General features: G+C 64.1%; 2 protein-coding genes and 1 long non-coding RNA gene across 3 annotated transcripts in view; 1 reads left to right on the top strand and 2 right to left on the bottom strand.

Moving 5' to 3' along the window:
- LOC100009247 (3',5'-cyclic-AMP phosphodiesterase 4A) overlaps window positions 1–2892 on the bottom strand; it is a 29535-nt gene extending 26643 nt beyond the window's left edge. Inside the window, exon 1 of the mRNA XM_051838134.3 lies at window positions 2331–2892. Coding sequence (XP_051694094.2) covers window positions 2331–2650 — 320 coding nt within the window. The 5' untranslated portion in view covers window positions 2651–2892. The remainder of the gene's footprint in view (window positions 1–2330) is intronic.
- Window positions 2893–5448: 2556 nt separating this feature from the next.
- Window positions 5449–7335, bottom strand: LOC149121569 (uncharacterized). Its single transcript, XR_016222627.1, has 3 exons — window positions 7263–7335; window positions 6181–6288; window positions 5449–5658 (listed from the first exon to the last, which is right to left on the bottom strand). It is a non-coding gene; the product is annotated as an uncharacterized LOC149121569 (long non-coding RNA).
- A 6101-nt stretch (window positions 7336–13436) lies between these two features.
- Window positions 13437–21356, top strand: CDC37 (cell division cycle 37, HSP90 cochaperone). Its single transcript, XM_051838140.3, has 8 exons — window positions 13437–13641; window positions 18967–19251; window positions 19510–19618; window positions 19723–19838; window positions 19944–20066; window positions 20418–20600; window positions 20689–20760; window positions 20854–21356. Exons 1-8 carry the CDS (start codon window positions 13540–13542, stop codon window positions 21007–21009), a joined length of 1146 nt encoding a protein of 381 aa, XP_051694100.3. The 5' UTR covers window positions 13437–13539; the 3' UTR covers window positions 21010–21356.
- Window positions 21357–27038: the final 5682 nt, after the last annotated feature.

Below are 27038 nucleotides of genomic sequence, written 5' to 3'. Positions count from 1 at the left end.
CATGGGGGCAGAGTTTAGGGTCCCAAGGAGGAGGGCAGATCGGTGCATTGGCCCAGCCCCCAAATCAGGCACCCACACCCCCCCCAACAAGTCCTCCTCTTCCTCCCGCTCCATCTGCCTCTTGACAGATCGTGGCGGTGCGTGACTCAGCCCCGCGGGGCGCCAGCAGCGCAGTCTCATGCATCCCCAGGTCTGGAGGGGCCGCGGGTGTGGGTGCCACCTTGCATGGGGGGGGAGCAGTGCCCTCTCTCTCTCTCTCTCTGGGGATGGCTGTGACTCAAGTTGGGGGGGGAGCTCACTGGATGAACTCCAACGTGGGGTGCCAGAACCTGCACCCACCCCTCTGTGCACTGGCAGCGCCCCTCCCTGGAGAAACACCAGCCAGTGCTCAACAGACAGGGCCCCCTCCCCTGCTCCCCCTCCAGCGAGTGGGGGGAGGTTGCTGGCACCAATGGCCTCCCTCAGCCCACAGCACAGAGACCCAGAGAGAAACAGACACCTGAGCCCATGCCGGGGAGGGGGGGATGTGGTGTTGTTTTTTTTTTTTTTTTTTTTTGGTTGCCCCTCCCTGTGTTGGCTCTGCCCCCACCCCCAGGACCGTTTCCTGGGCAGTCACTCGGAGCCCGGAGCTCAGCGAGGGCCAGACACTTACACAAAGACACACAGGCTGGGGCAGACCTGGGTGTGTACACAGACCCGCGGGAACTTTCTTCCTGCTCTGTGGGCCTCCCTGTCCTACAGGGATGCGGCACAGGTGGGCAGTGTGTGTGTGTGTGTGAGGGGGGTTCCTTAGAAGGAACAGGACCCACTCCAACACACACACACACACACACACACACACACACCCCAGCCCCTCCCTCCCTCCCCGCCTCTGGTCTTGGCATTTCCTGTTGATTCCAGCTTTGTTTTCCTTCAACTTCTTTCCAGCTCCTTTTGGGGAAAATCAGGCTGTCCTCCCACCCACCCCCGCCTCAGGACAGACACTGGCTTCGTGGCCGGAGCAAGGGTGATGGGGCCGGGGGGGGGGGGGCTGTGCATTGAAGGTGGGGGTGACCTGGGCAGTTCTGCGGAGGGTCCCCGGAGAGCACCTACAAAGAACAGGGGTTCAGCCTCCTTCGGGAACTCCACATCCATGAGAAGCCTGACCCTCACGATCCCCAAGAGTCAGGCCCAGCACGCGGCCTGAGCCGTCAATCAGTACCACCCAAGCAGGCAGAATCCTTAAGGACACCAGGTGATTCCAGCCCACGAAATACGGGCCCCAAACCCCAGCACCGGCTCTCAGACAAGACCACCTGCAAGGTGTCCCAGGGACAGCCCCACGGTCCCTGGCGTAATCCCAGCATGCCCCTGGGGCACAGACCCCGTCTCCCAGCCACTGTCCCCTGGGGAGCAGACACTGTGTCACCATCCCTGGGTCACCCTGTCACAGAGTCACAGCATCCCAGAGGCACGCACTGTCACACGCTGTCCATGTCACGACCACGCCGCCCTGGGGGCAGACACAGCCACTGTGTCACCATCACCATGTCCCATGGGGACGCTGAGTCGTGGAGTCACAGCACCCCCATGGCAGGCACAGTCATACTGTCACCACACTGTCCCAGAAGCACACAGTGACTGACCTCGGAGTACCACGTCCCCACCACCAGGTCCTGGAGACACCGGATGACAGCGTCACCATCACGGATGGACCCCAGATGCCTAGGCTGAGCACCCAGCCAGGCACCCGCCGCTGGTCCCACCGCAGCCAGAGATCATCAGACACCCCCTCAACACACTGCACCCCAACTCTCCAGCCCCATGGGGGCTCCAACTCAACACACAGGGCCCCCCGAAACACTGCTCCCCCAGAAGACCTCTGGATCCCTGCCTGCCAGCTGCTACAGAGGAGTCTACAAATGCCCCCCAGAAAGTGTGGTCCCCCAAGCGGCCCCCCAACAAAGTGCCCCCAGGATACCCCATACACAGAGCATCTAGCTCCCAGCCCCTTGACTCCAGGAAAGTCCCCCCAAGACATACCCCCCTTTAGCCACTGTCTTGCCAGCGACTAAACAGACTGAAGCTGTGGCCCCTTCCCTAACCCAGACGCGGTTAAGGCCACACGTAGCATCGTGTGTTGGCATCGACCCATGGCCAAGCTCAGGTAGGAAGCCTCCTGTGCCACGCACGAGCAGGGGCCCGGGGCCAGAACGCCCCCCGCAGAGGACTGCCCCCCGCCGCCCCCGCCAGCCACACTGACCCCCGCCGCGCACAGCGCCCCCTGCGGTCGGCGGGACGAGCGGCGTCCTCGCTGCGCGCCTATCTGCCTATCCGACCCCGAGTCTTACCGCCTGCAGCTGCCTCCGCCCGCGCCGCCGCCGCCCGTGCCCGTGCCGTGGAAGGACGAGGGCCAGGACATGCGAGTGGAGCGCAGGCCGGGCCGGTCGCCGGTGTCCACGGCATCGGCGCGCTCGATGGGCCGGTGCGGCGTCCGCTCCGGCTCGGCGCGCTCCGCGCTGTCCGAGTAGCCGCGTTGCTGGATTCGGATGGGGGTCCGCGGCTGCCTCCACAGGTGCTGCGGAGGCGGCTTCAGGGTGGCCTGGCCCTCCCGGGGCCCGGGCAGAGACAGAGACAGGCTCCTCTCCGAGGGGGCGGCCGGGGGCTCCATGGCGCCGGCCCCCACCTGCGCCCCGCGTTGGGGTGGGGGGGGCGGCCCGGCCTTTTCCGAGCTGCACCCCGCTCAGCTGCGCGTGAGTCCACCCGCCCCGGGTCCGGCCGGTGCGCCCGGCCTCAGTGGGGCCATGGCGCCCCGGGGACAGACCCGGGGGCGCTGCGGGCCGATCGCCCCCGGGCCGGGCGCCGCAGCTTCCTGTCGGCTCCTGGCGCTCGGCTCCGAGCCCGGCTGCGCTCTCCGCGCTCGGCGCCCCGCTCGGCGCCAGCCCCGGCTCCCCCGCCCCGTCCCGCCCCTCCCTGCCCCCCGCCCGCCGCGGCTGTCAGCGCCGCCCCCCTCCTCCTCCGTCCGGGCCAGTGGGGGGCAGCCACCCGAGGAGGGGGCCCTTCCCGCCCACGCACAGCCCCGCTCCCGGCGGGGAGGGGGCGCCGGAACTCGGCTCTCTCCGGAGCGCTCTGCCTAGCAGCGGCGCGCACGGACGCTAAGGAGTTAAACGGTTAATCCGATCGGAAAGAAGACACCCGACTGGTTGCCGGTGTGTCACTCAGTCCGTCCATCACGGCGGGGGCGGAGCCCGGCGCTGGCGTGTCCTCGCCGCTACCCCGGGTCGGTGGGAGGTTTTGGGGAGTGGTCCGGGTGCCAGGGGCGCGGTGCGTGCAGCGGGCAGCAGCGGCGTGCGGGGGACACCTCCTGCCTGTGGGCCGGGGCGTGGGGATGGCGCGCGCCTGGGGCGCTGTGTGCGGGCACGTGGTCCCTTCCGAGGGTTGTCTGTGTTTTCAGTGTCGGCTGGAAGTGTGTGTGCGCACGTGGTTGGCTGCTGCCGCCTGCCTGTTCCTCTGGATCTCGCTGTGGATCCGTGCGTGTCTGTGGGTGAGGGATGCGTGCGCACGTGGGCCGCCTGTTTGGAGGGTGTGCGCCTCTCCGGGGTCCGTCCCGGTGGCCTGGGCGCTGTGTCTGTATTTCCCACTTGTGTGTTGTGGTCAGCGCGCGCTCGCCGAGTTGCGCGCGCGATTTGGCCTCCGTCGTCGGATAAGTGCTGGGGGGCGTCTCTGTGTGTTGGGGTGTGTGGTGTAGCCTGAGGCCTCTTTGGGGTGTTTCTGGGGTGTGTCCATTTGGTTGCCTTGAGTGTGTGTGGCTCCAAGAGGACACCCTGTGGCTGCCGACACCTCCAGGAGCCCGCCCACTCCTCTAGGTATCGCTGCCTCTCCCAAAGCGCTTCTGCGGGAGGTAAACTGAGGCAGGACCCCCCCCACCCCCCGTGCCCTTTTCAGGCGAGTAAACAGCCGAGCCTCCTCCCCACGGCCCCCGCCGCTAGAGCCCCCCTTCGGGCACCTAAATTGGGAGTCGGCGTGACTCACGCTCCCGCCTCCCCCAGCGCCGCGCCGAGCAAGCGAGCAAAAGAGCGAGCGGGATCCGAGAGCGCGCGCCCCCCGCCTCCCCGCGCTCCGGCCGAGCCCCGGCGGCGGCTGCGGGGCTGGGTGGGGGAGCGCACCGGAGCCAGTGTGCCACTCCCCAAGCGCATCCGTGCTCGGAAGCCAAGCGGTTTCCGTGCCCATTCTGACGACCGCTCCCCCCACCCCGCGCTGCGTGCGTCCCCTCTCTTGGGCTCCCCCCCCCCCGTCTGCCACCGCCCTCCCCCTCCGCGCTCTTCTGTATTTTTAAAAATAATATGTGCCACTCTCCAATCCTCACGGCCCTTTTCTCCCCGCCAGAGGGGGCTCCAGGCGTGGGCGAACGTTGAGCTAGAGCCAGAGCCCCCGCCGGCAGCCAAAGAGCATCCCACAGGCCAGACCTCCCGTCCCCTACGTCGCTCAGGAACTCCCCTCCCCCACCAAGTTCACACTCAAAAGCGGCTTCTAGGAAATCTGCTAGGGCTACGGGTCCTCCTTGGATCATTTAAGGGTCCTGGGCTGAGCCCAGTTCCTGCAAAGTGGGGGTTGTAGCTTTGGCCAGTGCACCTGCCCCGGGGTGGGGGGGCCTGGGTTCCCCGGGAGGTCCAGTGTCAGGCCAATGCCAGGGCTGCTAGTTGGGGCTATGGCTGAAGCCCCCAGCACCCGAACCAAAGCGGAGGCCTGCGGGTGCACCTTGGGGGAGAAATGACAGTCACTTCCTCTCTCTGGAAATGAGCTACTGCATCGTGACGACCCAAGCAGAAATCCTGGAGCCCTCCAGTTGAGTGGACTGGGAGGGGCTGCCGAGAGAGAGAGAGAGAGAGAGAGAGAGAGAGAGAGAGAGAGAGAGAGAGATGGCAGCCAGCAGCCAGGGCCAGCTCAGCTGTCTAGCTTTCCAATCATCCTTGCGCCAAGACGTGTGTTGGGGTGCCCTGGGAGGACCCTAGATGAGAAACACCAAGGAAGTGCAGGGTGTAGCTGGGTAAATCTTAGATCTCCGCGGGAGATGGGAAAAAAAAAAAAAAAAGCCAGTGCCCGCCAGGATCCCACCGTGCCCACGAACGCCTGCGAGCAGCCCAACCCTCCCAGTAGGGGAAGCGGAAGCAGGTGAGGTCAGACACTGGCTCCGCAGCCTGCCCCAGCTCCGAGAATTCGCAGGGCAAAGGGAGGGTTAGGCTGAAACCCTGCCCAGCCCCCTGCTCAGCGGGCAGAGTTGTGGCTGCCCGGCCGGCCAGGCTCCAGCAACAGTTCCAGGGACTTCTGCAAACACACAGGCAACCTGGAGCTCCGGAGGGGCTGGCTGGCCCTCTGCCCAGGCCACCTCCCAGCCTGCACCCCCCGAAGTCCACTCCCCCATCACCCCCCTACCACCACCACCACCACCACCACCACCCCCCCGCCAGCCTACCTGCTGACCTCCGCCCTGGTGATGTAGATCCGCGGCGGGATGAGCAGCGGCAGCGTGGTGGGCCGTGGCGGCAGAGGGACCCCAGGGTCCGAGGGCTCAGGCTGCGTCCAGCCCAGGCCGGGACCGGACGAGAGGCGGCGGCGAGGGCGGCGGAGGTCGGCCCCCAGCATGTTGGCACGGCCAGGCTCGGGGGTCTCCCGGGGCCTCTGAGGAGCGACAGGGACGGGGATGGGGGCGTGGCCTGGTCGGAGCGCTCTAAGCCCCTCCCCCCAGAACCACCTACCCGCCCCTCCCGTCCGAGCCACTCGCTGGACCCTCCCCTGCTGAGGGTGCCTTTTCGCCCCCATAACCGTGGCAGGGCCCCCCTCTCGTCTCAACCCGGGGCCCTCCGTCCTTCCGTGAGACCCCTTCCAGACATCAACCAACTCAGGGTCTCTTCCCACCCTCCACGCTTTGAGAGCCCCCCTCTTGGCTTAAATGTCAGGGGTCCCCACCGCCCCCTCCCCACACATCCGAGACCCTTTGCAAAGCCTCACTCCCAGAGCCCCGCTACCTCTTCACCAAAATCCTCTGGGCACTTGAGAAATCCCATGGGAGACCCCGCCTCCTGCCCCTGAGGCGCAGTGGACTCAGCCAAGTCAAGAAACTGAGGCACGGGGCCGGGGCCGGACACGGCCGCGGACGCCAGGGGGCGCCCGTGCCCCTCCCCGGAGCCCCGACCCTCGCACCTCATTCCCGCTCGCGGCCACCGCCAGGGAGCTGCGGCTCCTCTTCATCGCTCCGGCCTAGCGCGCCGTGGCGGCTGCGGAGCCCATGCCGGCCCGGGACAGGGCCTCCTGCAGGACCAAGCGAAGGCACCCGCCATTAGCGCCCCGGGGCGCCCCCTGCCGGCCGCGCCTGGAACCCGCCCCTCGCCTATTGCCTCTCCCGGGGCATGACGTCAGCGGCCGGCTGACGCACTGCCCGCGGATGACGTCCCCCACCGGTTGCCAAGACGACAGCTGACGCACGGCAGAGCTGCAGACCGCGTCCATGCTCGGGATGGCCGCTGGGGGGGGGCCGGGGTCTCCCTAGAGCCCCCCCACTCGCCTCTTCCCGCGGAGGGGGGGGGGTTTCCCTGGCTTGGGAATCCCACGGCAGAGAAGCGCGCGCGGCGTGCGGTCCGAGCCGGGGGCCGGAGGAAGCGTCTCCTCCCGGCTGCCAGGCTGTTATGCCTGAGCCCGAAATAGCCGCGCTGTGCGGGGGCCGGGCGTGGAGAGACGGCGGCGGCTGGGGCGCAGATGGGGGGCGCGCAGACAGACAGCGCCGTGTGGAAGCTGGAGCAGACGCGGCTGGCGGCGAGGGGTGCGCTCGGCGGCCGCCTCCGAGCCCGGTGCGCGCGCCGCGGCCTCGCCGGGACCCTCCGGCGGCGCGCGCGACCCCCGCGCGTGGCCGTGAGTCAGGGTCCTGTTCTCTCTGAGCCTCCGCCGCCGCGTCTCTGGGGGCGGTGGGAATGGTACGGGGGAGGGGGCTGTCCAGGTGACAATGACATGAGCTTGCACCATGCGTCGGGGGCGCTCCGTGAGCGCTCTGGAAATGCGCCCGCGGGAGCCTCTGAGAACCCAGGACGGGTCTCCTCCTTGCTCTGCCCTCACATGGCTCGCAGGAAAAGCCAGCCCTCAAACGCGGCCCTGCAGAGCCCGCCCAGGCACCTCCCCGCCCTCAGCCCCAGCTGCACTGGACACGTGCAGCGTGCTGCAGCCCCAGGGCCTTTACACATGCTGCGCCCGCCACCTGGAGGTCTTTGCCCAAACATCCACAGGTCTCTCACCTCCTTCGGGTCTCCGCATCTATCTCACCTTTTGGGGCATGCGTGGCTTCTCCCCGCAGTAGATTATCACCTGCGGGAGTGCATGAATGTTTTGGCTTTCGTTCCACGTCCTAATGTCAGTGCCCGGAATGCAGCCTGGAACGTGCCTCCCAGATTCTTAATAAATATTTGTTCAATGTCTGCGAGTGATTTATAATCTATAAATCTATAAGCGTATCTATAATGTTCCTTAGCAGAACTAGCTTTGCCCCCTACTTTGCCACTTCTTTCTTTAAAAAAAAAAAAAAAAATGTTTGTGCTGGCGCCGCGGCTCACTAGGCTAATCCTCCGCCTGCAGCGCCGGCACACTGGGTTCTAGTCCCGGTTGGGGCGCCGGATTCTGTCCCGGTTGCCCCTCTTCCAGGCCAGCTCTCTGCTGTGGCCCGGGAGTGCAGTGGAGGATGGCCCAGGTGCTTGGGCCCTGCACCCCATGGGAGACCAGGAGAAGCACCTGGCTTCTGGCTTCGGATCGGCACAGCGCGCCAGCCACAGTGGCAATTGGGGGGGTGAACCAACGGAAGACCTTTCTCCCTGTCTCTCTCTCACACTGTCCACTCTGCCTGTCAAAAAAATTTTTTTTTAATTTAAAAAAATGTTTGTTTAGGGGCCAGCGCTGTGGCATAGCAGGTAAAGCAGTGCCTGCAGTGCTGGCATTCCCTATGGGCGCCGGTTTGAGTCCTGGCTGCTCCTCTTCCAATCCAGCTCTCTGCTATGGTCTGGGAAAGCAGGGAAGATGGCCCAAGTCCTTGGGCCCCTGCACCCACGTGGGAGACCCGGAAGGAGCTCCTGGCTCCTGGCTTCAGATTGGTCAGCTCCGGCTGTTGTGACCATTTGGGGGAGTGAACCAGAGGATGGAAGACCTCTCTCTCTCTCTCTCTCTCTCTCTCTCTCTCTCTCTTTCTCTCTCTGTCTGCCTTCTTTGGCCATGCCCAACCCAGGAGCCAGGAGCTCCATCTGGGTCCCCCACGTGGGTGTCAGGGACCCAAGCACTTGGGCCAGCTTTGGCTGCTTTCCCAGGTGCAATAGCAGGGAGCTGGACGGGAAGTGGAGCAGCCGGGACTCGAACCAGAGCCCACATAGGGTGCAGACGCACCCACCATGCCAGGGCACGGCCCCTTGTTGAAGGTGTTTGAGCGGGGATTTTTCACTTACATTCCCTTACAGACCCTGTAAGTCCTGTATCGGGTCCTGGTGATATCCCAAGTGCCCAGAACATCCCATGGGAGGTACTCTAGATGTATGGGATGAAATGAGGGAGGGCGTGGACATGAGAGGGGCCTCCCGGGGCGGGGAGGGGGAGGCGGAGACTCCCGCCACCACCCCCCTCACTGTCTGGAGAAACGTGCAACTTTGCAGAAGTCAACCTTGGCAAAGACTCAGGCGGGGGGTGGGGGGGCAGGAAGTGGGAAGGGGTGCCTCTAAGCCGACTGGGGAGGCCGCTCCGGGTGTCCAGATGGCACCAGGCTCCGGCTGGGAGAGATGCCTCATCTGTTACTCCGCCGGCCAGGGCCCTCAGCCACCAGCTCAGCCTGGAGTCCCTGGTGCTGCTCTATGCGGACAGGGAGCAAACCAGAGACAGGGGGAGGTGGCTCAGTGGCTGAAGCAGAGCAGGGAGAAAATTCTGAGGGGTTCCAGGCACACGGCACACACCGGCACACGCATGCGGGAGCCCTCACACATGGCCGTGCACGTGCGACTGGCAGGTGGAACTTTCTAGAAGTCTGGCCATGGTGGGGTTGAGACCAGGCCCTACGTGCAGGAGCGAAAGACAGGGAAGTGGCAGCCGCAGACGTCTGTGGGACAGGAGGAGGTCTGGGCCTTGGTGAGACTGCGTGTGCCAGCAGCAGGAAGCCATCCTTCTCAGGGGGGATGCGTGCAGGTTCCCCGGGCAGGGAAGGTGGGTAAGACCACACGTCGGTCCTGGCTCCAGCTCCCAAATCCAGCATCCCCCTAGGGGGCCCTGGTTCCCCAGGGACACTGTGCAGCTTCCACCATCGTGGGCCTTTGGGGAGTGAGCCAGTGGGTGGGACTTCTGTCTCTGATCATAGAGGGGAAAGGAAAAGGGGGGAGGGGTGCAGGGTGAGCACAAATCTTGGCTGTCCGTGTGGCCTTTAGGCTGTTGCGTCTAGCCGCAAGATTTGCCTGTGTGGGACTGAGGGTGTGCATATTCCAGGAATAATTCAATTCCACTGGGACATCTCTGTGCACCCAGCCTAAAGTTGACTCCTCTCCTGCCGTTCCCTCTCTCGTCATAAGACCTCCACGCCCCTTACAGTGCTACTGACAATTTGTTGTTATAATTTGTTTGCCTATACTATTTCTTTGCTGTTTTCCCCAGTACATATTAGCTCCATGGAGCAAGGATTTTTTGCACCTAGAATATTGTAGACACAAAATAAATACCAGGGGTCTTTAAAGAAATTCATGAAACACGCATATTATATATATAAAAATTTGTGCATTGGCCGGCATGGCAGCTCACTAGGCTAATCCTCCTCCTGCAGCGCCAGCACACCAGGTTCTAGTCCCGGTCGGGACGCCGGTTCTGTCCCGGTTGCTCCTCTTCTAGTCCAGCTCTCTGTCGTGGACCGGTAGGGCAGTGGAGGATGGCCCAAGTGCTTGGGCCCTGCACCTGCATGGGAGACCAGGGAAAGCGCCTGGCTCCTGGCTTCAGATTGGCACAGTGCGCTGGCCGTGGCGGCCATTTGGGGGGTGAACCAATGGAAGGAAGACCTTTCTCTCTGTCTCTCTCTCTCACTGTCTAACTCTGCCTGTCAAATAAAAAAAATTGTGCATGGATTTAAAACACTTTTGAGAGACAGAGCCAGTTTCCATCTGCTGGCTCCTCCCTCCCCCAAAACCCATAACAGCCTGGGCAGGACCAAGCCCTAGGGAACTCAATCCAGGTCCCCCAAGTAGGTGGCAGGAGCCCCATCACTTGAGCTGTCACTGCTGCCTCCCAGGGTCTGCTTTATTAGGAAGCAGAGCCAGACACAGAACCCAGGCTCTCCTCTGCAAGCTGGGGGCCCCTCAGAGGCCCAGCCAGAGGCTCATCTGGGAATCTAATTTCACCTGAACTTTTGGAAGTCCCGCCTACTTGTTGAGTGGGTGCATGGAAGTCCCGCCTACTTGTTGAGTGGGTGCATGGAGAGCCGGTGAGCCTGGTGCATGGTGGTGTGCGTGTGTGTGCGTGTGTGGGTGGGTGTGTGGGTGTGCACTGGCCGAAGTCCAGAGCTCCTGGAAGGCCCTATGCCTGTTCCCATCTCTGTCCTTTCCTTTCTCAGCTATTTCCAGCCATACCTGCGGCCACACTGGCTTTATAGGGGCGATGACATGGGGGGAGGGCCGGAGGCGGTCGCGGGCACTCCCCTGCCTCCGGTGGAAAATGCGAGGGGGTTGGATGGGTTCCTGCTAAGCCTCCTCTGAAATCCTGAGAATCCAGTCCTTACTTAATCCCATGGGACGCCTTCACCATTCAGGGACCACCTACCGCGTGCCCCGCACTGTTCTAGACCTGACCCTGCAGGGGTCAGCGAAGGAAGCAGGCAGACAGGAGGCAGAAATGGCATTTAATCCCCCTCTCTCATCGTCAGGGAATTTGTGCTTTTCCCCGGGACCTCACAGCCTCGCCAGCCGGGAGCAGCGCCCCCTACTGGTCAGCGCCACGGCCCGGCACACAGTAGGCAGCTAATCAGCATGCAATGACCTGGGAAATGCAATGCGGGCGCACGGGCAGCCAGGTAGCAGGTAGCGCGCGGCCAGACCCCCAAGGTGTGCCAGTCCCCACCTTGCAGGTTAGGAGACTAAGGCTCGGGAGGCAAAGGGCTGGGTGAGGGGGTGAGTGTGGGGTGCGGCGGCGGCAGCAAGGGTAGCCCCGGAAAGCACCCCAGTCCTCCCTGCTCCCAGCACACGGGAATGAGAGGGCAGTGCTGATGGGGGTGCGGGGGACTGGGGGGTCCCGGGGGGCTGGGAGGGCAGCGCTGACGGGGGGGGTGCTGGGGGGCTGGGAGGGAAGCGCTGATGGGGGTGCGGGGGGCTGGGGGGTCCCGGGGGGCTGGGAGGGCAGCGCTGACGGGGGGATGCTGGGGGGCTGGGAGGGAAGCGCTGATGGGGGTGCGGGGGGCTGGGGGGTGTCGGGGGGCTGGGAGGGCAGCGCTGATTGGGGGTTGCTGGGGGGATGGGAGGGAAGTGCTGATGGGGGTGCGGGGGGCTGGGGGTGTCGGGGGACTGGGAGGGAAATGCTGATGGGGGTGCCAGGGAGCTGGGAGGGAAACGCTGATGGGGGTGCCGGGGGCTGGGAGGCCCACGGACGCTGGAAAGCACCTCGGGTCTCTCTCTGGTTCTCAGTCCCCGAGGCTGGAGATGATGCCACATTAGGAAATGTTTGGCGCGGCAAGGGGACCTTCCGGCGCCGGGTCCCCGGTTCTGGGAGCTGGGGCTCCTGGCACCCCGTTCCGCTGGGGCTGGGCAGAGAGAGACCCCTTGAGCCTACCTGGGAATCCCGGGCATCGGGGGTCCTTCCTCACATATCCCCGGAGTCTGACGGCAGGGCTTCGGGGAAGGGGGTGGTCTTCCTGGGGGCTCCAGGGAGGTCCCCCTCACCGTTCTAGACTCCTCCCGGGCGCCGGACCCACCCCCTGCCCACCGCAGCTTGCAGCCCAGAGCTTACCTTGGAAGGGGGCTGGGGAAGGGACGCCCCGCCCTCTCCGGCGGGGGGAGGGGGCGGGAAGGGACTGGGGTGCCCAGACCCTTTGTTTGCTGGTGTGTGAGTGTGAGTGTGAGTGTGTGCGCGCGGCGGTGAGACCCGCCGGGGTGTGAGTCCGTGCGCGCGCGTGCTCGGGCCGTGACGGCCACGGAGGAGCTGGACTGGCGGCTGGAGGGGGGGAGGGGGAAGCGACGGGGACTCCCCCGCCCCCGCCCGCCCACTCGCGGGTTTGAATGAAAAGCGAGGGGGAGGGGCGGCGGAGGGAGGGCGCTTTTGGTCCCGATGGCCACTCCCCCTCCCCAACGGGCCGGGGAATCCCTCCCCACCCCCACCCCCATGGAGCGATTTTTATTCTCTCCAGGGACCCCCCACTATCTACAGAGGCTCTGCGAGGAACTGGGGAGAGGCGTCCCAGACACAGGTGGCCGGAGCTCCTCCAACTCCACTTGACCCTCGCGGAGCACCCCTTAATCTGAGATAATCCTGGCCCGAGGCTGCAACACGGCCTTTTATCCCTGCATCCGAGAGTGGGTGGAGCCGTGGAGCAGCGCGCGGCCCAGCTGCCCCGAGCTCGGGGCAGTGGCATCCTGAAGCCGTTCTGGCCGAGGGGAGGGGTCCCAGCCGAACGGGGAGGGGCGACGAGCAGCCCCAGACCCGGACGACGAGGAAAGCCCCCTACCGCCCCTCCCCAGTCCCCTACTGGGCCGGAGGCCAGCAGCACTGGCCACTAGCTGGACATTTGGCGACACCCAGCGGCCGTGCGTGGGGACGCCACGCAGGGCGCCCGAAAACCTTTTGGGTGATTCCAGAGGGGGGGTGTGCGCGCAAGTCGTCTCTCACGAGTGGCGGGCACCGGGGGCTGTGTGTGGTCCCAGCGCGGGAAACCCTGCCCTACCGTCGACCCCCTCCCCTCCCCGCCACGTAGGACAGGATCTTACCGCCGCTCGCTTAGACCCCTCCACCACGGCAGGGTCTCGACCCCCCCTACTCGAACTGGGGAGTCCCCTCGGGTCTCGTGCCCCTCCCTAGCCCGGAATCCAGTCCCCCACCTTCAGGGGAGCTGGGTGGGGGTGGGGGTGGGTCTTCGAGTCGAGGCCCCGCCCCTGCGGTGGCCTCGGGCTGATGTCACTGCGGCTTGGCCAACGGGACAATCCAGCCCCTCAGTCTCGTCAACTGCCCCAGCGCAAACGCCCCCCGGGGAGGGGGCGGCAGGAGATGAGAGGCGCTCCTGGCTGCCGCGCTGCCCTGTAGGCCCCCCAGGAGGTGCCGGGCAGAGTCTCCCTGCCCAACGAGGCGGGGTCTCGGCGGGAACTCCCTGGCCCCTAACACGTGCGCAGGTCCCTTTAAGGCGGGCTTGGTCGCCAGGGCCGCCGCCGCCGTTACCAGGGATGTGACGTCACGCGCGGGCGGGGGCTGCGCGCGCGGGCGGAAGCGGAAGGGGCGGGGCTCCGCGGGCCGAGTGTCCAGCGCTGCCGCCGCCGCCGCCGCCGCCGCCGCCGCTCGAGCGGGCGCGGGCTGGGCCGTGGAGGCAAGATGGTGGACTACAGCGTGTGGGACCACATCGAAGTGTCCGACGATGAGGACGAGACGCACCCCAACATCGACACGGCCAGCCTCTTCCGCTGGAGGCACCAGGTAGAGCGCGCGTGCCCGGCCCCTGCCCCCTTTCCCGGGACCGCTCCAGAGTTCTGACCGCGGGTACTGCCCAGGGGACCCCGCGGTTGTTGACGCCCGGGATTCCAACCTCACGGTTTGGAGTTTCCCGCCCCTCGATTCCACGCCGGGGCTCGGGGAGCGCTGGGACCCCCACCCCCACCCACCCCCAGTCCCTGCGCGCGACCCCTGGGGCCGCCTTCGGATTCTGCACGGGTCTCTATTAACCCTTGAGACGCCCTCGGTCTGTGTATTCCCAGGGCCACCGGGGGGGGGGGGTCCCTCGCCTGTAGGAACCTCTGCCGGCATCTGAGGACACCCCACCCCGCCTCACCCCTGCCCCCAGCCTCATCAACCCTGGGACGGGCAGGTGGTCCCTGCTGGCAACTCAGGGACCCCATGGTCACCACCCCCTCTTTGACGTATTTGCCCACGACAGAGCCCCCAGAGCCAGACCCCAGAATCCTAGCCGTGAGCAGCCCGTGGCTTCCCACCCATCCTCCCGCCCGGAGGTGCTCACCCCGCAGCTCGCACGGAGCGCGCACCTCCCAGAAGCTTCCAGTAGGAATTCCCGTCCCGGGCCTCCCTTCTGGCAGACCTGTATCCAGAAAGCCCTAGAAGGGCCCTGCCCCATCCTTCCGGGATGTGGCCTGGGGCCTGCTTCTGCCTCCCGGGCCCACCCCCAAACCTCTCCTTAAAGCGGCCGTCTCTTGGGGCGTGCACCTGCTGTGCGGGAGTGTGGGAAGAAAGTTCCAGCCCTTCTAGTTCTATTTATTATGAAATATTTAAGACCTCCGCAAGGCTCCCCAGACTATTTCTGTCGCGTAAAGAGGTTAATCTTTACTCTGGCGTGGAGAGCGGGGTGGGGGCCGCCCCATTTCCTGGCCGGCTGCTGTGGAGGAGGGGCGGGGTGCCCGCCCAGCCCCCAGCCCCCTCTCCAGTTTGCGAGGTGGGGGGAGGTTTGTGATCTCTCTGAGCGCTGCAAAGCTGAGCTAACGCGGCGCCCGCTTCTGGAAAGATCCTGGTGCAGAGACTGGGATGGAAAAGTTAGAGGTGGCCTAGTGGCTGCCACTCTGGGTTCCCGGAGAGGTGGGCGTTTGCCCGCCGCCCTGGGCTCTGCACCCACTGCCGGCTCCGGTTCCCACTGCCCCGGGAGGCAGCAGGGACGCCTCAGGGCCCTGGGCCCCCGCCACCCACGTGGCGGACTTGCTTTGAGTTCCTGGCCCCCGGCTTCAGCCTGGCCCAGCCCCAGCCCTTGTGGGCATTTGACGTGATGATGGACTAGCAGCTGGGAACTCTGTCTCTGCCTCTGAACTTTAAAAGATGGAGGCCGGCGCCGCGGCTCACTAGGCTAATCATCCACTTGCGGCGCCGGTACCCCAGGTTCTAGTCCCGGTCGTGGCGCCAGATTTTGTCCCGGTTGCCCCTCTTCCAGGCCAGCTCTCTGCTGTGGCCCGGGAGTGTAGTGGAGGATGGCCCGAGTGCTTGGGCCCTGCACCCGCATGGGAGACCAAGAGAAGCACCTGGCTCCTGGCTTTGGATCAGCGCGGTGCGCTGGCCGCAGTGGCCATTGGGGGATGAACCAACGGCAAAGGAAGACCTTTCTCTCTGTCTCTCTCTCACTGTCCACTCTGCCTGTCAAAAAAAAAAAAAAAAAGAAAGAAAAGAAAAGTGATATTGCTTATTTTGTTGCCAAAAATTTGTAACCAGGAATAGTCCTTTCGAGGCACTGGTTTTCTGTGAACTTTTTGAATCCAACTTATAAGCCTGAATTTCAGACTTTTTGCACCCCGCTAAAGTTGCCTTTTGAAAGATTTATTTACTTTGCTGAGCCAATTTTTTGGTGAAGACTTATTTAATTTTAAAGATTATCCATTTCTTCTTTTAAGTTTTTTTTTTTTTTTTTTTTTTTTTTTTTTTTGACAGGCAGAGTGGACAGTGAGAGAGACAGGTCTTCCTTTGCCGTTGGTTCACCCTCTAATAGCTGCTGCGTCCGGCGCGCTGCAGCCAGCGCACCGCGCTGATCCGATGGCAGGAGCCAGGAGCCAGGTGCTTTTCCTGGTCTCCCATGGGGTGCAGGGCCCAAGCACCTGGGCCATCCTCCACTGCACTCCCTGGCCACAGCAGAGGGCTGGCCTGGAAGAGGGGCAACCGGGACAGAATCCGGCGCCCCGACCGGGACTAGAACCCGGTGTGCCGGCGCCGCTAGGCGGAGGATTAGCCTAGTGAGCTGCGGCGCCGGCCTTCTTTTAAGTTTTTTAATTTAAGATTTAGTTTATTTGAAAGGCAGAGTTACAGAGGGAGAAGGAGAGATGGAGCCGGTTCGCTCCACAAATGGCTGCAAGAGCCAGGGCTGGGCTGATCTGAAGCCAGGAGCCAGGAGCTTCCTCCAGGTCTCCCACGCGGGTGCAGGGGCCCAAGGGCTTGGGCCATCTTGCACTGCTCTCCCAGGCCACAGCAGAGAGCTGGATCAGAGTGGAGCAGCCGGGACTCAAACTGGTACCCATAAAGGTGCTGGCGCTTCAGGCCAGGGCTTTAACCACAGCACCAGCCCCAAAAGTTATCTTTTATAATGTCATTTCTCCATGAAATTTTTTTTAAAGATTTTATTTATTTATTTGACAGGTAGAGTTACAGACAGTAAGACAGAGAGAAAGGTCTTCCATCCGTTGGTTCAACCGCCAAACGGCCACAATGGCCGGAGCTGCACCGATCCGAAGCCAGGAGCCATGTGCCCCCTCCTGGTCTCCCGTGCGGGTGCAGGACCCAAGCACTTGGGCCATCCTCCATGAATTTTTGAAGCAGCATTCCAGGCGTGGCCAGTTGGGTTGGATTCAGCTCCTGGATTATTGGCACGCCAGCCAGCCGCTCGCTAGCTCTGGATCCAAGCGTATGCCTGGGACCCAACCCGTGGGGGTCGATGCCAGGGTTTCCTGATTTATGGATTTTTAAAGACGTGTTTATTGGAAAGGCAGAGTTGACAGAGGAGGAGAGAGTCCATGTGCTGGTTCCTTCCCTAAATGGCTGTGACAGCAGGGCTGCTCCAGCTCCGCCCTCTGGCTTTCCTGATGCGCGGCCAGAGCTCAGATCCTCGGGCTCTCGCCTGCTGCTTTCCCAGGTGAATTAGCAGGGAGACGGATCAGGAGCGGAACGACTGGGAGTTTTTAGTTGAAAGAGTTACAGTGAGAGAGAGAAAGAGGAGAAAGATCTTCCATTCGCTGATTCACTCTCCAAATGGCCGCAACAGCCGGGGCTGGGCCAGGCCAGAGCCAGGAGTTTCTTCCTGGTCTCTAAGAATTTGGGCCGTGTTCCGCTGCTTTCCCAGGCACATCCGCGGGGAGCTGGATGGGAAGTGGAGCAGCCGGGACTCGAACCCGCGCTCCGCTATGGGATGCCGGCACTGCAGGCAGTAGCTTTACCTGCCGCCCCACGACGCCAGCCCCCACCGTATTGAGTCTCTCGTGTCTGTGTATTTGTTTAGATTGTAATTTATACAGTCCATAATGCTCTGGGCAGGAGCGACTGTCTGCATCGTCACATAGGTAGTTCTTGCTGTGGTCAGAAAAGACGGCATGGATTTCGGGAGGGGACGAGTGCCCCGCTCCCTGACCCCCTTGCCCAGAGAGAGCTGCCGTCAGTGGCGCCTTCCAGGGCTTGCACGCCACCGAGCGCCCACGAGCCTCGGTGGCCCCATCTGCAGGGCACAGGGGCAGGGACACGAGTGCACCCCTCTGGCCGCCCTGGCTTCCGAGCAGGGGGCCCGTCACAGCCCCTCCCGGCTGAGAGGCGCAAAGCCCAGGCCGGGCCGGCCGCCGCCCCCACCCTCACCGCCTCCTGAAAGCCATTTTTAGCCTCCGCCTCCCTGGCGGCCACTCAGAGGGCACACAGAAGCCGGGAGGAGACAGGCTCCTGTTGCCACCCAGAGCCAGCCGGAGTCCCTGGGAGGTGGCAGGACGGCACCCGGGCCCGGGGCGGGGGAAGAGGGGCAGAGGCCAGCAGCTTTGTCGAGACACCTGTGGTGCGGGCCGTCTTGACCCCTGACCCCTGGAGGTTCGCTGAGCCATCTGGTTGGGCATCAGAATAGGGTGCAGGCCTCTGGGTCCTCCCTGACAAGTGCCCGCCCTCTGCCAGAAGTGGGGGTGGGGGTGGGGGACACAGGCCAGCAGTGAGTCAGCCGCTCATTCTGGTGGACAGAGACAGCCGTGGTAACAATGGGATGGGGCCTTGTTGGCCAAGTGCCCTGCCCTCCGGGCTCTCAGTGGCCCCGCAGTGTCCCATTTCACAGAGGGGAAGACCAAGGCCTGGGGTCGAGGGGCCCGGCCAAAGTCGCCCCGCCACGCGACAGGGGTGGAGCTGGGTGCTGTGGTGATGCGGCAGCAGGCACCCCCAGTCTCCGGTGGAAACCCAGTTGCACACTCGGGGGGGGGGGTCGCTTCTGTAAGCCCCAGAGAGCGAGCTGGTCCCCGTGCACTCCAGGAGGGACGCCCAGGAGTGGCAGTGTCCTGGGCCTGTTTGAGGTGGGCGGGGCGGGCAGGCGTGGGCCGCAGCAGTGACCTGCAGCCCATGGCGGAGGTGGGCCCAGGAGGCAGCAGCTGGTGGCCCCAGTACTCAGGTGCCTGCCAGCCACGTGGGAGACCTGGACGGAGCCCTGGGCTCCCCGCTTAGGCCTGGCCCGCCCTGGCTGCTGCGGGCATCTGGGGAGTGACCCAGCAGACACACAGAAGATCTCTCTCTCTCTCTCTCAAATAAATAGTTTTTGTTTTGTTTTGAAGATAGGCAAGGCTAAGCCATGCTGTTTGGCTGGCCAGGTGTGTTAAGTGCATTTTTTAAAAATGGGGTCATTGGAAAGGCAGAGAGAGCTTGCTTGCACATCTGCTGGTTCGCTCCCTGAATGCCCATGGTAGCCTGCTGGGCCCCAAGGCGCCAGGGGCCGCATGCGGAACGACCTGGGGGCACCTAGGGGAACCACGGAGAGGTGGGGCCCAGCGAGGGGCTCAGGGGTCCACCTGAACCCAGACTTTCCAAGATGGCGCGGCAGAGGGGGCCGTGGGCAGAGTACGGCAACCTCTGAGCCTGGATTGGACGGGGCCGGTGACCGAAAGAGGCGCGTTAGCAGCTCTGGGTGGAGCGGGTACCGCCAAGCCCCGGTGGGGAGCGGAGAGGGCTGGAGGGCAGGGGGCGGGCCGGGCGGGGCCGTGCCCTCAGTAGGTGAGCCTGGAAGCTGGGAGACCAGGGCGCGCGCAGAGGCCGCGCGGACCCTTCGCGGGGCGCTGGGGGCCGGGACGAGCCGCTGCGGTGTGCCCGCAGGCCCGGGTGGAGCGCATGGAGCAGTTCCAGAAGGAGAAGGAGGAGCTGGACCGCGGCTGCCGCGAGTGCAAGCGCAAGGTGGCCGAGTGCCAGCGCAAGCTGAAGCAGCTGGAGGTGGCCGAGGGCGGCCAGGCCGGCCAGGCCGAGCTGGAGCGGCTGCAGGCCGAGGCGCAGCAGCTGCGCAAGGAGGAGCGCAGCTGGGAGCAGAAGCTGGAGGAGATGCGCAAGAAGGAGAAGAGCCTGCCCTGGAACGTGGACACGCTCAGCAAGGACGGCTTCAGCAAGGTGCGCGTGCGCGGGCCGCGGGGCTGGGGGCGGCCGCCGGGGGGCGGGGCGCGGGGCGCGTGTGGAGCCTGCCTGGGGGGCCCGGCGGAGGACGCACCCCACCGGCGCCCCCCTCTGATCTGCCCGAAGGCCCCCGCGCACGCTCCCGCCTCCTTGCTGCTCATGGCGCCGTCGACGTGGACGGGCTGGGCGCGGCGGCCCCGGCCTCCGCGCTCGGCTGGGCGCCCCCAGCCCACTCCCCTTCTCACCCACCCGCAGAGCATGGTGAACACCAAGCCCGAGAAGGCGGAGGAGGACTCGGAGGAGGTGAAGGAGCAGAAACACAAAACCTTTGTGGAGAAGTACGAGAAGCAGATAAAGCACTTCGGTGAGTGGGGGGTTGGGGGTGGGCGCGTGGGGGCGGGCCCCCCGGGGCGGGCAGGGCGCGGCGCCCCCAAGGCCTCACCAGCACCCGCGACCGCTTCCCCGCAGGCATGCTCCGGCGCTGGGACGACAGCCAGAAGTACCTGGCGGACAACGTGCACCTGGTGTGCGAGGAGACCGCCAACTACCTGGTCATCTGGTGCATCGACCTGGAAGTGGAGGAGGTGCGCGGGCGGGGCCGCCGGGCCAGGGCCAGGGCAGGGCGGGGCGCGCCGGGCCCGCGAGCGCCCCCTGGTGACGCGCCGCCCCGGTCCGGTCCTCCTCCGCAGAAATGCGCGCTCATGGAGCAGGTGGCCCACCAGACCATCGTCATGCAGTTCATCCTGGAGCTCGCCAAGAGCCTCAAGGTGGACCCCCGGGCCTGCTTCCGGCAGTTCTTCACCAAGATCAAGGTGGGGGCCCGGGTGGAAGCCAGGAGCTGGGCGCATGGGCGGGACTGGAGGGAGAGCGCCCGGGGCGGGGTGGCCCCGGGTGGAGACCAGGAGCTGGGCTCTGTCGGGGTGGGGGCGGGGGCCGAGGGACGGGACTGGAGGGAGGGCGCTCTGGGCGGGGTGGCCCCGGGGGTGGAGACCAGGAGCTGGGCTGGAGGGGAGCGGGGGCGGAGGGGCGGGACTGGAGGGAGGGCGCCCTGGGGATGGAGACCAGGAGCTGGGCTCGGGGGCGGGGCCGAGGGACTGAGGGACAGGACTGAAGGGAAGGCCCCCTGGGGGGATGGCCCGCGGTCACGGCCCGCTGGCTCCTAGACGGCCGACCGGCAGTACATGGAGGGCTTCAACGATGAGCTGGAGGCCTTCAAGGAGCGTGTGCGGGGCCGCGCCAAGCTGCGCATCGAGAAAGCCATGAAGGAGTACGAGGAGGAGGAGCGCAGGAAGCGCCTGGGCCCCGGCGGCCTGGACCCCGTGGAGGTCTACGAGTCCCTGCCTGAGGTGAGTCCCTGCCTGAGGTGCGCGGCTCCAGGGGGGGACGGGGCGGGGGGGGGGCGACCCTGACCCCGCCCCGGCCCTGCGCCCCCAGGAGCTGCAGAAGTGCTTCGACGTGAAAGATGTACAGATGCTGCAGGACGCCATCAGCAAGATGGACCCCGCCGTGAGTGCCCGGGCTCCCTCGGGTCTCCCAGGCGGGCGCGGGTGGGGGCCGGGCCGGGGCAGCGCCGCCTCACGGCCGCCCTCCTCCCCGCAGGACGCCAAGTACCACATGCAGCGCTGCATCGACTCCGGCCTCTGGGTCCCCAACTCCAAGTCCAGCGAGAGCAAGGAGGGGGCGGGGGTGGGCCCCGGGGACCCGCTGCTGGACGCCGCCCCCAAGGCCGGCGCGGAGGAGGACACCAGCGCCTGACCCGCCGCCGCCGCCCGGAAAACACAATAGATGCCCTCTTCCCAGCTCCCGCTTCTGTGTCCGCTGCTGCCCCCAGCCCCGGGGGGCCGCCCTCCCCTGCCCCGCGCCCCCCCCACCGCTCATCCCACTCTGCTTCCACCCAAGGGGCTTCCCCGGCTGCCCCCTCCCCGTCAGCGCTATGCCAAAGGCCCCGGGGTCCGGGGAGGGGCAGGGGTCGCCACACTGGTCCGCTGGGCGGGGGGGAGGGTCCCCAGCCCAGGGGCCGCGGGCTCTGTTTTCTCTGTTGGCTGTCGAATCTTCTGTTTGGAAAACAGCAGTGATCTTCCAATAAAGGATTTCAGACGCTCGCCGGGGCCACAGATGGGGCCGTGGGCGGAGCCCTTTGCTGGGGTCGGGGAGAGGCCTGGGTGCCTGTTGGCGGCCCTGCGGGAGACGCCCAGGGTTTTGTTTGCCCGCTGATTGGAACCCCTGCATCTCAGAGCCAGAATCCTCTGCCCTCAGTTCTCTCCCGCCCCTGGCCTCTCTGGGGCCGCTCACCCCACAGCCCGCATTCGGCAGCACCGCCCCCCGAGGGCCCTAAGTCCTACAGCTGTCCCGACCCCCTGCAGGGCCCCCACGGGCCGCCAGAGGGCGCCTGTGAGCCGCCGCGTGGCGCAGGTGCGTCTGCTCACAGCCCTTCCCCGTGGCACTTGACCTTTGTCAGGGTGGCCCCGAGGAGGGTCGGTCAGTGCCTTCCTCAGGCCACAGTGACCAGAGACGATTGGGTGAGGTGCCGCCTGGCAGGGGCAGCCCCCGGCGCTTCTCCTGGGACACCCTTTCCTCTAAGGGTTGGGGGACCCTTCAGAAGTCGGGGCGTGTCCCCAGGTACTAAAAAAAGGGCCACGAGATGAGTGGGAGTAAGAAGATGCATTTCCTGGCTAAAGCCACCATCTGCAGTGCCGGCTTCCCATATGGGCACCAGTTCGAGTCCCAGCTGCTCCACTTCGATCCAGCTCTCTGCTATGACCTGGGAAGACATTGGGAGATGGCCCAAGTCCTTGGGCCCCTGCACCCATGTGGGAGACCCAGAAGAAGCTCCAGGCTCCTGGCTTTGGATTGGCGCGGCTCCAGCTGTTGCAGCCAGTGGGGGAATGAACCAATGATGGAAGACTCCTCTCTCTCTCTGCCTCTTCTCTCTCTCTGTAATCCTGACTTTCAAGTAAATAAATAAATCTTTAAAAAAAATAAAAACATCTCCCAAGCAGCGCTGGCCCAGCAGAGTAAGCTGCTGCTGTGTAGCCCACATCCCACGTGGGCACCGTTTGCAGTCCCAGCTGCTCCACTTCTGATCCGGCTCCTGCTAATGCACCTGGGAACTCAGTGGAGGATGGCCCAAGTCCTTGGACCCCTGCCACCCACGTGGGAGATTCCTGGCTCCTGGCTTCAGCCTGGCCCAGCCCTGGCTGTTGGGACCATTGAGTGACCTCTCTCTTTCCCTCTATCTAACATGCTTTTCAAATAAAAAGTCAATCAATGGCCAGCGCCGCGGCTCACTAGGCTAATCCTCCGCCTTGTGGCGCTGGCACACCGGGTTCTATTCCCGGTCGGGGCACCGGGTTCTGTCCCGGTTGCCCCTCTTCCAGGCCAGCTCTCTGCTGTGGCCAGGGAGTGCAGTGGAGGATGGCTCAAGTACTTGGGCCCTGCACCTGCATGGGAGACCAGGATAAGTACCTGGCTCCTGCCATCGGATCAGCGTAGTGCGCTGGCCGCGGCGGCCATTGGAGGGTGAACCAACGGCAAAGGAAGACCTTTCTCTCTCTCTCTCTCACTGTCCACTCTGCCTGTCAAAAATAAAAATAAAATTTAAAAAATCAATCAGATAATACATTTTCCCTTTTTGAAGGAGTTCTTGATTTAATTGAGTGTGGTTGGGCTCACTCTCAAAGTGGCCACAACAGCCAGCGTCGGGCCAGGCTGAAGCCAGGAGCTCCGTCTGGGTCTCCCACATCACGGTGGGGCTGCAAGCCCTTGGGCAGTCCTCACTGCTTTCCCAGGTGTGGAGCAGCTGGGACTCAAACCAGTGTCCTGCTAAGGGATGCTTAACCTGCTGTGCCATGGTGCTGCCCCGCCCCTACCGTGAGTGTGTTGAAGACACACCCACACCGCCACCACCCATTTCCAGTCTAGTAGAGAGCCCTCTGCCAAGGCGGCACCAAGTACCCTGCTTGTCCAGCCTCTCTAGGGTGGAGACCACCAGGGCATTTGCCAAAGCCTTGGACGAATGGGCCCTGGGTGGGTGTTGTACCGGGGCGGTAGCCACCAGGGGGCGGTGGTGAGCCGCAAACCGAGTGTCCCTGGAGCTGTGCAGGCGGCTGGGACTGGCAGGTGCCGGCAGCCCCTGAACTCTAAGAAAACCTCGCCTAACAACCAGGGCGCTGCTTCCTCTCCGTCCTCTGCTGTGAAAACCCGAAGGTCGCGGGCTTCTTTATCTGCTCTGAGCGTGAATTTCCACCCTGGGTTCCTTGGGGATGACTTTTGCCTTGCTGTCCGCCTTGCAAAACCGCGTTAAACCCTGGATCCTGCCGGCTGAGTTTGCGGCTGCCCTTATCTGTGCCTGGCCCCAGGGCTCAGGGCATCAGGTGGCGCAGCGGGTTAAGCCACAGCCCGCCGCACCGGCATCCCCTGTCGGCGCGCCTGTTCGAGTCCCGGCTGCTCCACTTCTGACCCAGTTCCCTGGTAATGCGCCTGGGAGGATGGCCCAAGTGCTTGGACCGCTGCCGCCCACGTGGGAGACCCGGGTGGAGCTCCTGGGAGTTCCTGTTGTAGGGTCCTTACTGTGTGAACTCATTTGATGTCCCTTGACAGGCCTCGAGCTGGGGACTGCTGGCTGCGGGCTGTGGGTTTCCTGGGGAACGCAGCTTCCCACGTGGGCCCCGCAAGGTCTGGAATTCTTGGACAGCGCCTCCAGGAACTCACCTGGCTGAGCCGCTGGGGGTGGGAGCTGACCGTTCCCTGAACTCTCCCGTGGACAAGAGCGCCGTGGGATTTTCGCTTTCTATTCCTCAACGCGTGGCTTTTCCCAGCCCGGCGGGGGGATAGCGCTGGGCAGGCCCCTCCTCCAGGCCTCCCTGGGGGGCCCCAGGGGTTCCCCCCCCCGTTCTCAGTGGGGCAGAGCAGCCACGTGGCCCAGACGTCCCAGGACTGTCCCTGTTTTCGCGTGGAAAGTCCCTCGTCGGGGAACCCCCTCTGCGCTGGGCAAACCCAGCCTGGTGGTCACTCTTGGGGCCTGGAGACTCCCGGCTGCCCCTGCGACATGGAATTTCCATCAGGAAGGGCTGGGGTGGGGGTGGAGCGCCTTCCTGGGCTCTTCTCCTCTATCCCCACATGGGGGCGCTGCTGCCGCTTTATCAAGAGCATGGGTGCGGCGGGGCCGGCGGGCCGGTGTTGACACCGGTATCCCCGATTGGACCTGGGATCTCGCTCTCAGTCTACTTATGTCTCTCTGCCTTTCAAATAAAAATCACTTTTTAAAAAAGACATCACTGAGGAGGGACGAAGGCAGTGGTGTCATTATAGAGTCCTAGAATTTCACCTACAAACTATATATAGTTATATATATGTATATATACTATATATGTATATACGTATGTATTTATTATATATATATGTATATATATTTTTTGACAGGCTGAGTTAGACAATGAGAGAGAGAGAGACAGAAAGGTCTTCCTTCCATTGGTTCACCTCCCCCCCCAAATGGCGCTATGGCCGGCACTGCGCCGATCCGAAGCCAGGAGCCAGGTGCTTCTCCTGGTCTCCCATGGAGTGCAGGGCCCAAGCACCTGGGCCATCCTCCACTGCACTCCCGGGCCACAGCAGAGAGCTGGCCTGGAAGAGGGGCAACCAGGACAGAATCCGGCGCCCCAATCGGGACTAGAACCCGGTGTGCCGGCACCGCAGGTGGAGGATTAGCCTAATGAGCCGCGGCGCCAGCCTCTATGAACTATATTAAATCTGTTAAAACTAAAAAATTTTAAAAAGGGGCCGGCGCTGTGGCGTAGCGGGTAAAGCTGCCACCTGCAGTGCCGGCATCCAAATGGGGGCCGGTTCGAGTCCCGGCTGCTCCACTTCCCATCCAGCTCTCTGCTATGGCCTGGGAAAGCAGTGGAAGATGGCCCAAGTGCTTGGGCCCCTGCGCCCGCGTGGGAGTCCTGGATGGAGCCATTGCGGCCATCTGGGGAGTGAACCAGTGGATGGAAGACCTCTCTCTCTCTCCTTCTCTCTGTGTGTAGCTGTGACTTCCAAAAAAAATAAATAAAAATTTAAAATAATTTTTTTAAAAAGACACCACTGATTTCTTTCAAAAAAAAAAAATTACCCGGGGAAGGCCCAGGGAAAACCGAGCTCACAGCCCTCGGCCCGGCCTGCAGGCTGGGGAAATACACACCGTTGTAATTTATTATTATTGCTGGGTCTATGACCATCATTGTTAGTGCTACACTTCCTGCGGAGGGACCTCCGCGGCAGCTGGGCGGTGGAGGCTCCGGGCCGCGCCCTTGCGAGCCGGTCTGGAAGAATCTGGCGTCCTCCGCTTCCTGCTTCTGCTCTGGCCACGGTGGCAGAGGGGAAGTTCGGGGTGGGAGGCCGCGGCCAGCCCTTCCGCAGCCCGGGAACTCGGCCTGGGACCCACGGCTCCAGGGCCACGCCCCCCCCCACGCTGGTTTCTTTTCCTTTTTTTTTTTTTTTAAAGATGTATTTATTTATTTAAAAGACAGAGCCAGAGAGAGAGAGAGAGAGAGGGAGACCGTCCACCTGTTGAATTTGCTACCCAAATGCCCACAGCAGCCAGGGCTGGGCCAGGCAAAAGCCAGGGGCCAGGAGCTCCATATGGCACTGGGGCCATCTCCTGGCTCGGGGCACCTGCGCCCAGCGCTGTCTCTGGCTTCCGCTTGCTGCCAACGCAGATGTGGGAGGCAGCCGTGACGGCTCAAGATCCCTGCTGCCCACGAGGGAGACCGGGACCTTCTCTGTTCTCGCTCTCATGAAATGTATTTGAAAGGCAGAGTGACAGTGGAAGAAAGCGACTTCCATGCCCTGGTCCACTCCCCAGCTGGCCAGGGCGGTGGGGGCTGGGGCCAGGCCAAGGTCAGGTCTGTCTCCCAGGCCCTCGGCCATCGTCCACTGCTTTCCCAGGCGCATCAGCCGGGAGCTGGGTGCTGAGGTATGGGATGCGGGAGTCGCAGGCAGCGGCTTGACCCGCTGCACCGCGGCGCCGGGCCCCTGTCCACATCTACCTGCGTTCCCCGTGGGGGTGTCCTGACCGGATCTTCGCAGGTGCCCCTAACCATGGCAGTGACACGGCCTCCGGGACCCAGGATTACGGCCACCGGGGAGAGAGAACCGAAGACAGCGGAGGATGGCGAGGCAAAGAGCAGGGGGGGCTGGAGCGTGGGGTCTTGCTGAAACCAGGCCAGGGCCAAGGCTGAGGCCCGCTCTGGGCCTCGCCGCGAAGAGGCCTTGGTCAAGAGGCCGCTCCGGGCCTCAGTTTCTTGCTCTGGGAAATGGGGACAAGAGCCCATCTCCAGGGCTGCCGCCCGGACCGGATGAGAAGCGCCCGCAGCACGTAGTCTGCTCCGCAAAGGAGACCGGAACTCAGATGTGGAGGGACGGTCAAGCGGCCACCCCGACGGCATGGGGGCCTCGCAGGGCAGGGCTGCACGCAGGTGACCCGGAGGGGAAGGAGGCTTGGCGCGGAGGGGGCCGGGGAAGGGGTACGGAAGGAATCCATTGCGGAGCTCCGCGGCTCGGGGCTGCTGGAGGCCTGACTGACGGCCCTGGCCGCCTCGGAGCCTGCACTCCACGCCGGACTTGCGCGGCCTCCAAAACACACTCTTCCGCCCGCCCTTGCCACCGCCTTCTTCCGCCCACTCCGGGTCAGCCAATCGCAGATGGTACAGCGCATGTGGGGGCAGACCCAGCCAATCGGGACAGAGCCTCGAGCGAGGCCGAGGACCAATCGGAGCGTCGCTGTCATTGGGTCCCTCCCGAAG

Source organism: Oryctolagus cuniculus, chromosome 16 (genome assembly GCF_051225735.1).
Source record: "Oryctolagus cuniculus isolate XC-2025 breed Fujian yellow rabbit chromosome 16, ASM5122573v1, whole genome shotgun sequence".
NCBI classification, from domain to species: Eukaryota; Metazoa; Chordata; class Mammalia; order Lagomorpha; family Leporidae; genus Oryctolagus; species Oryctolagus cuniculus.
Note: the sequence above shows the minus strand (reverse complement) of the source record. Positions and strands in the feature narration are given on the sequence as shown.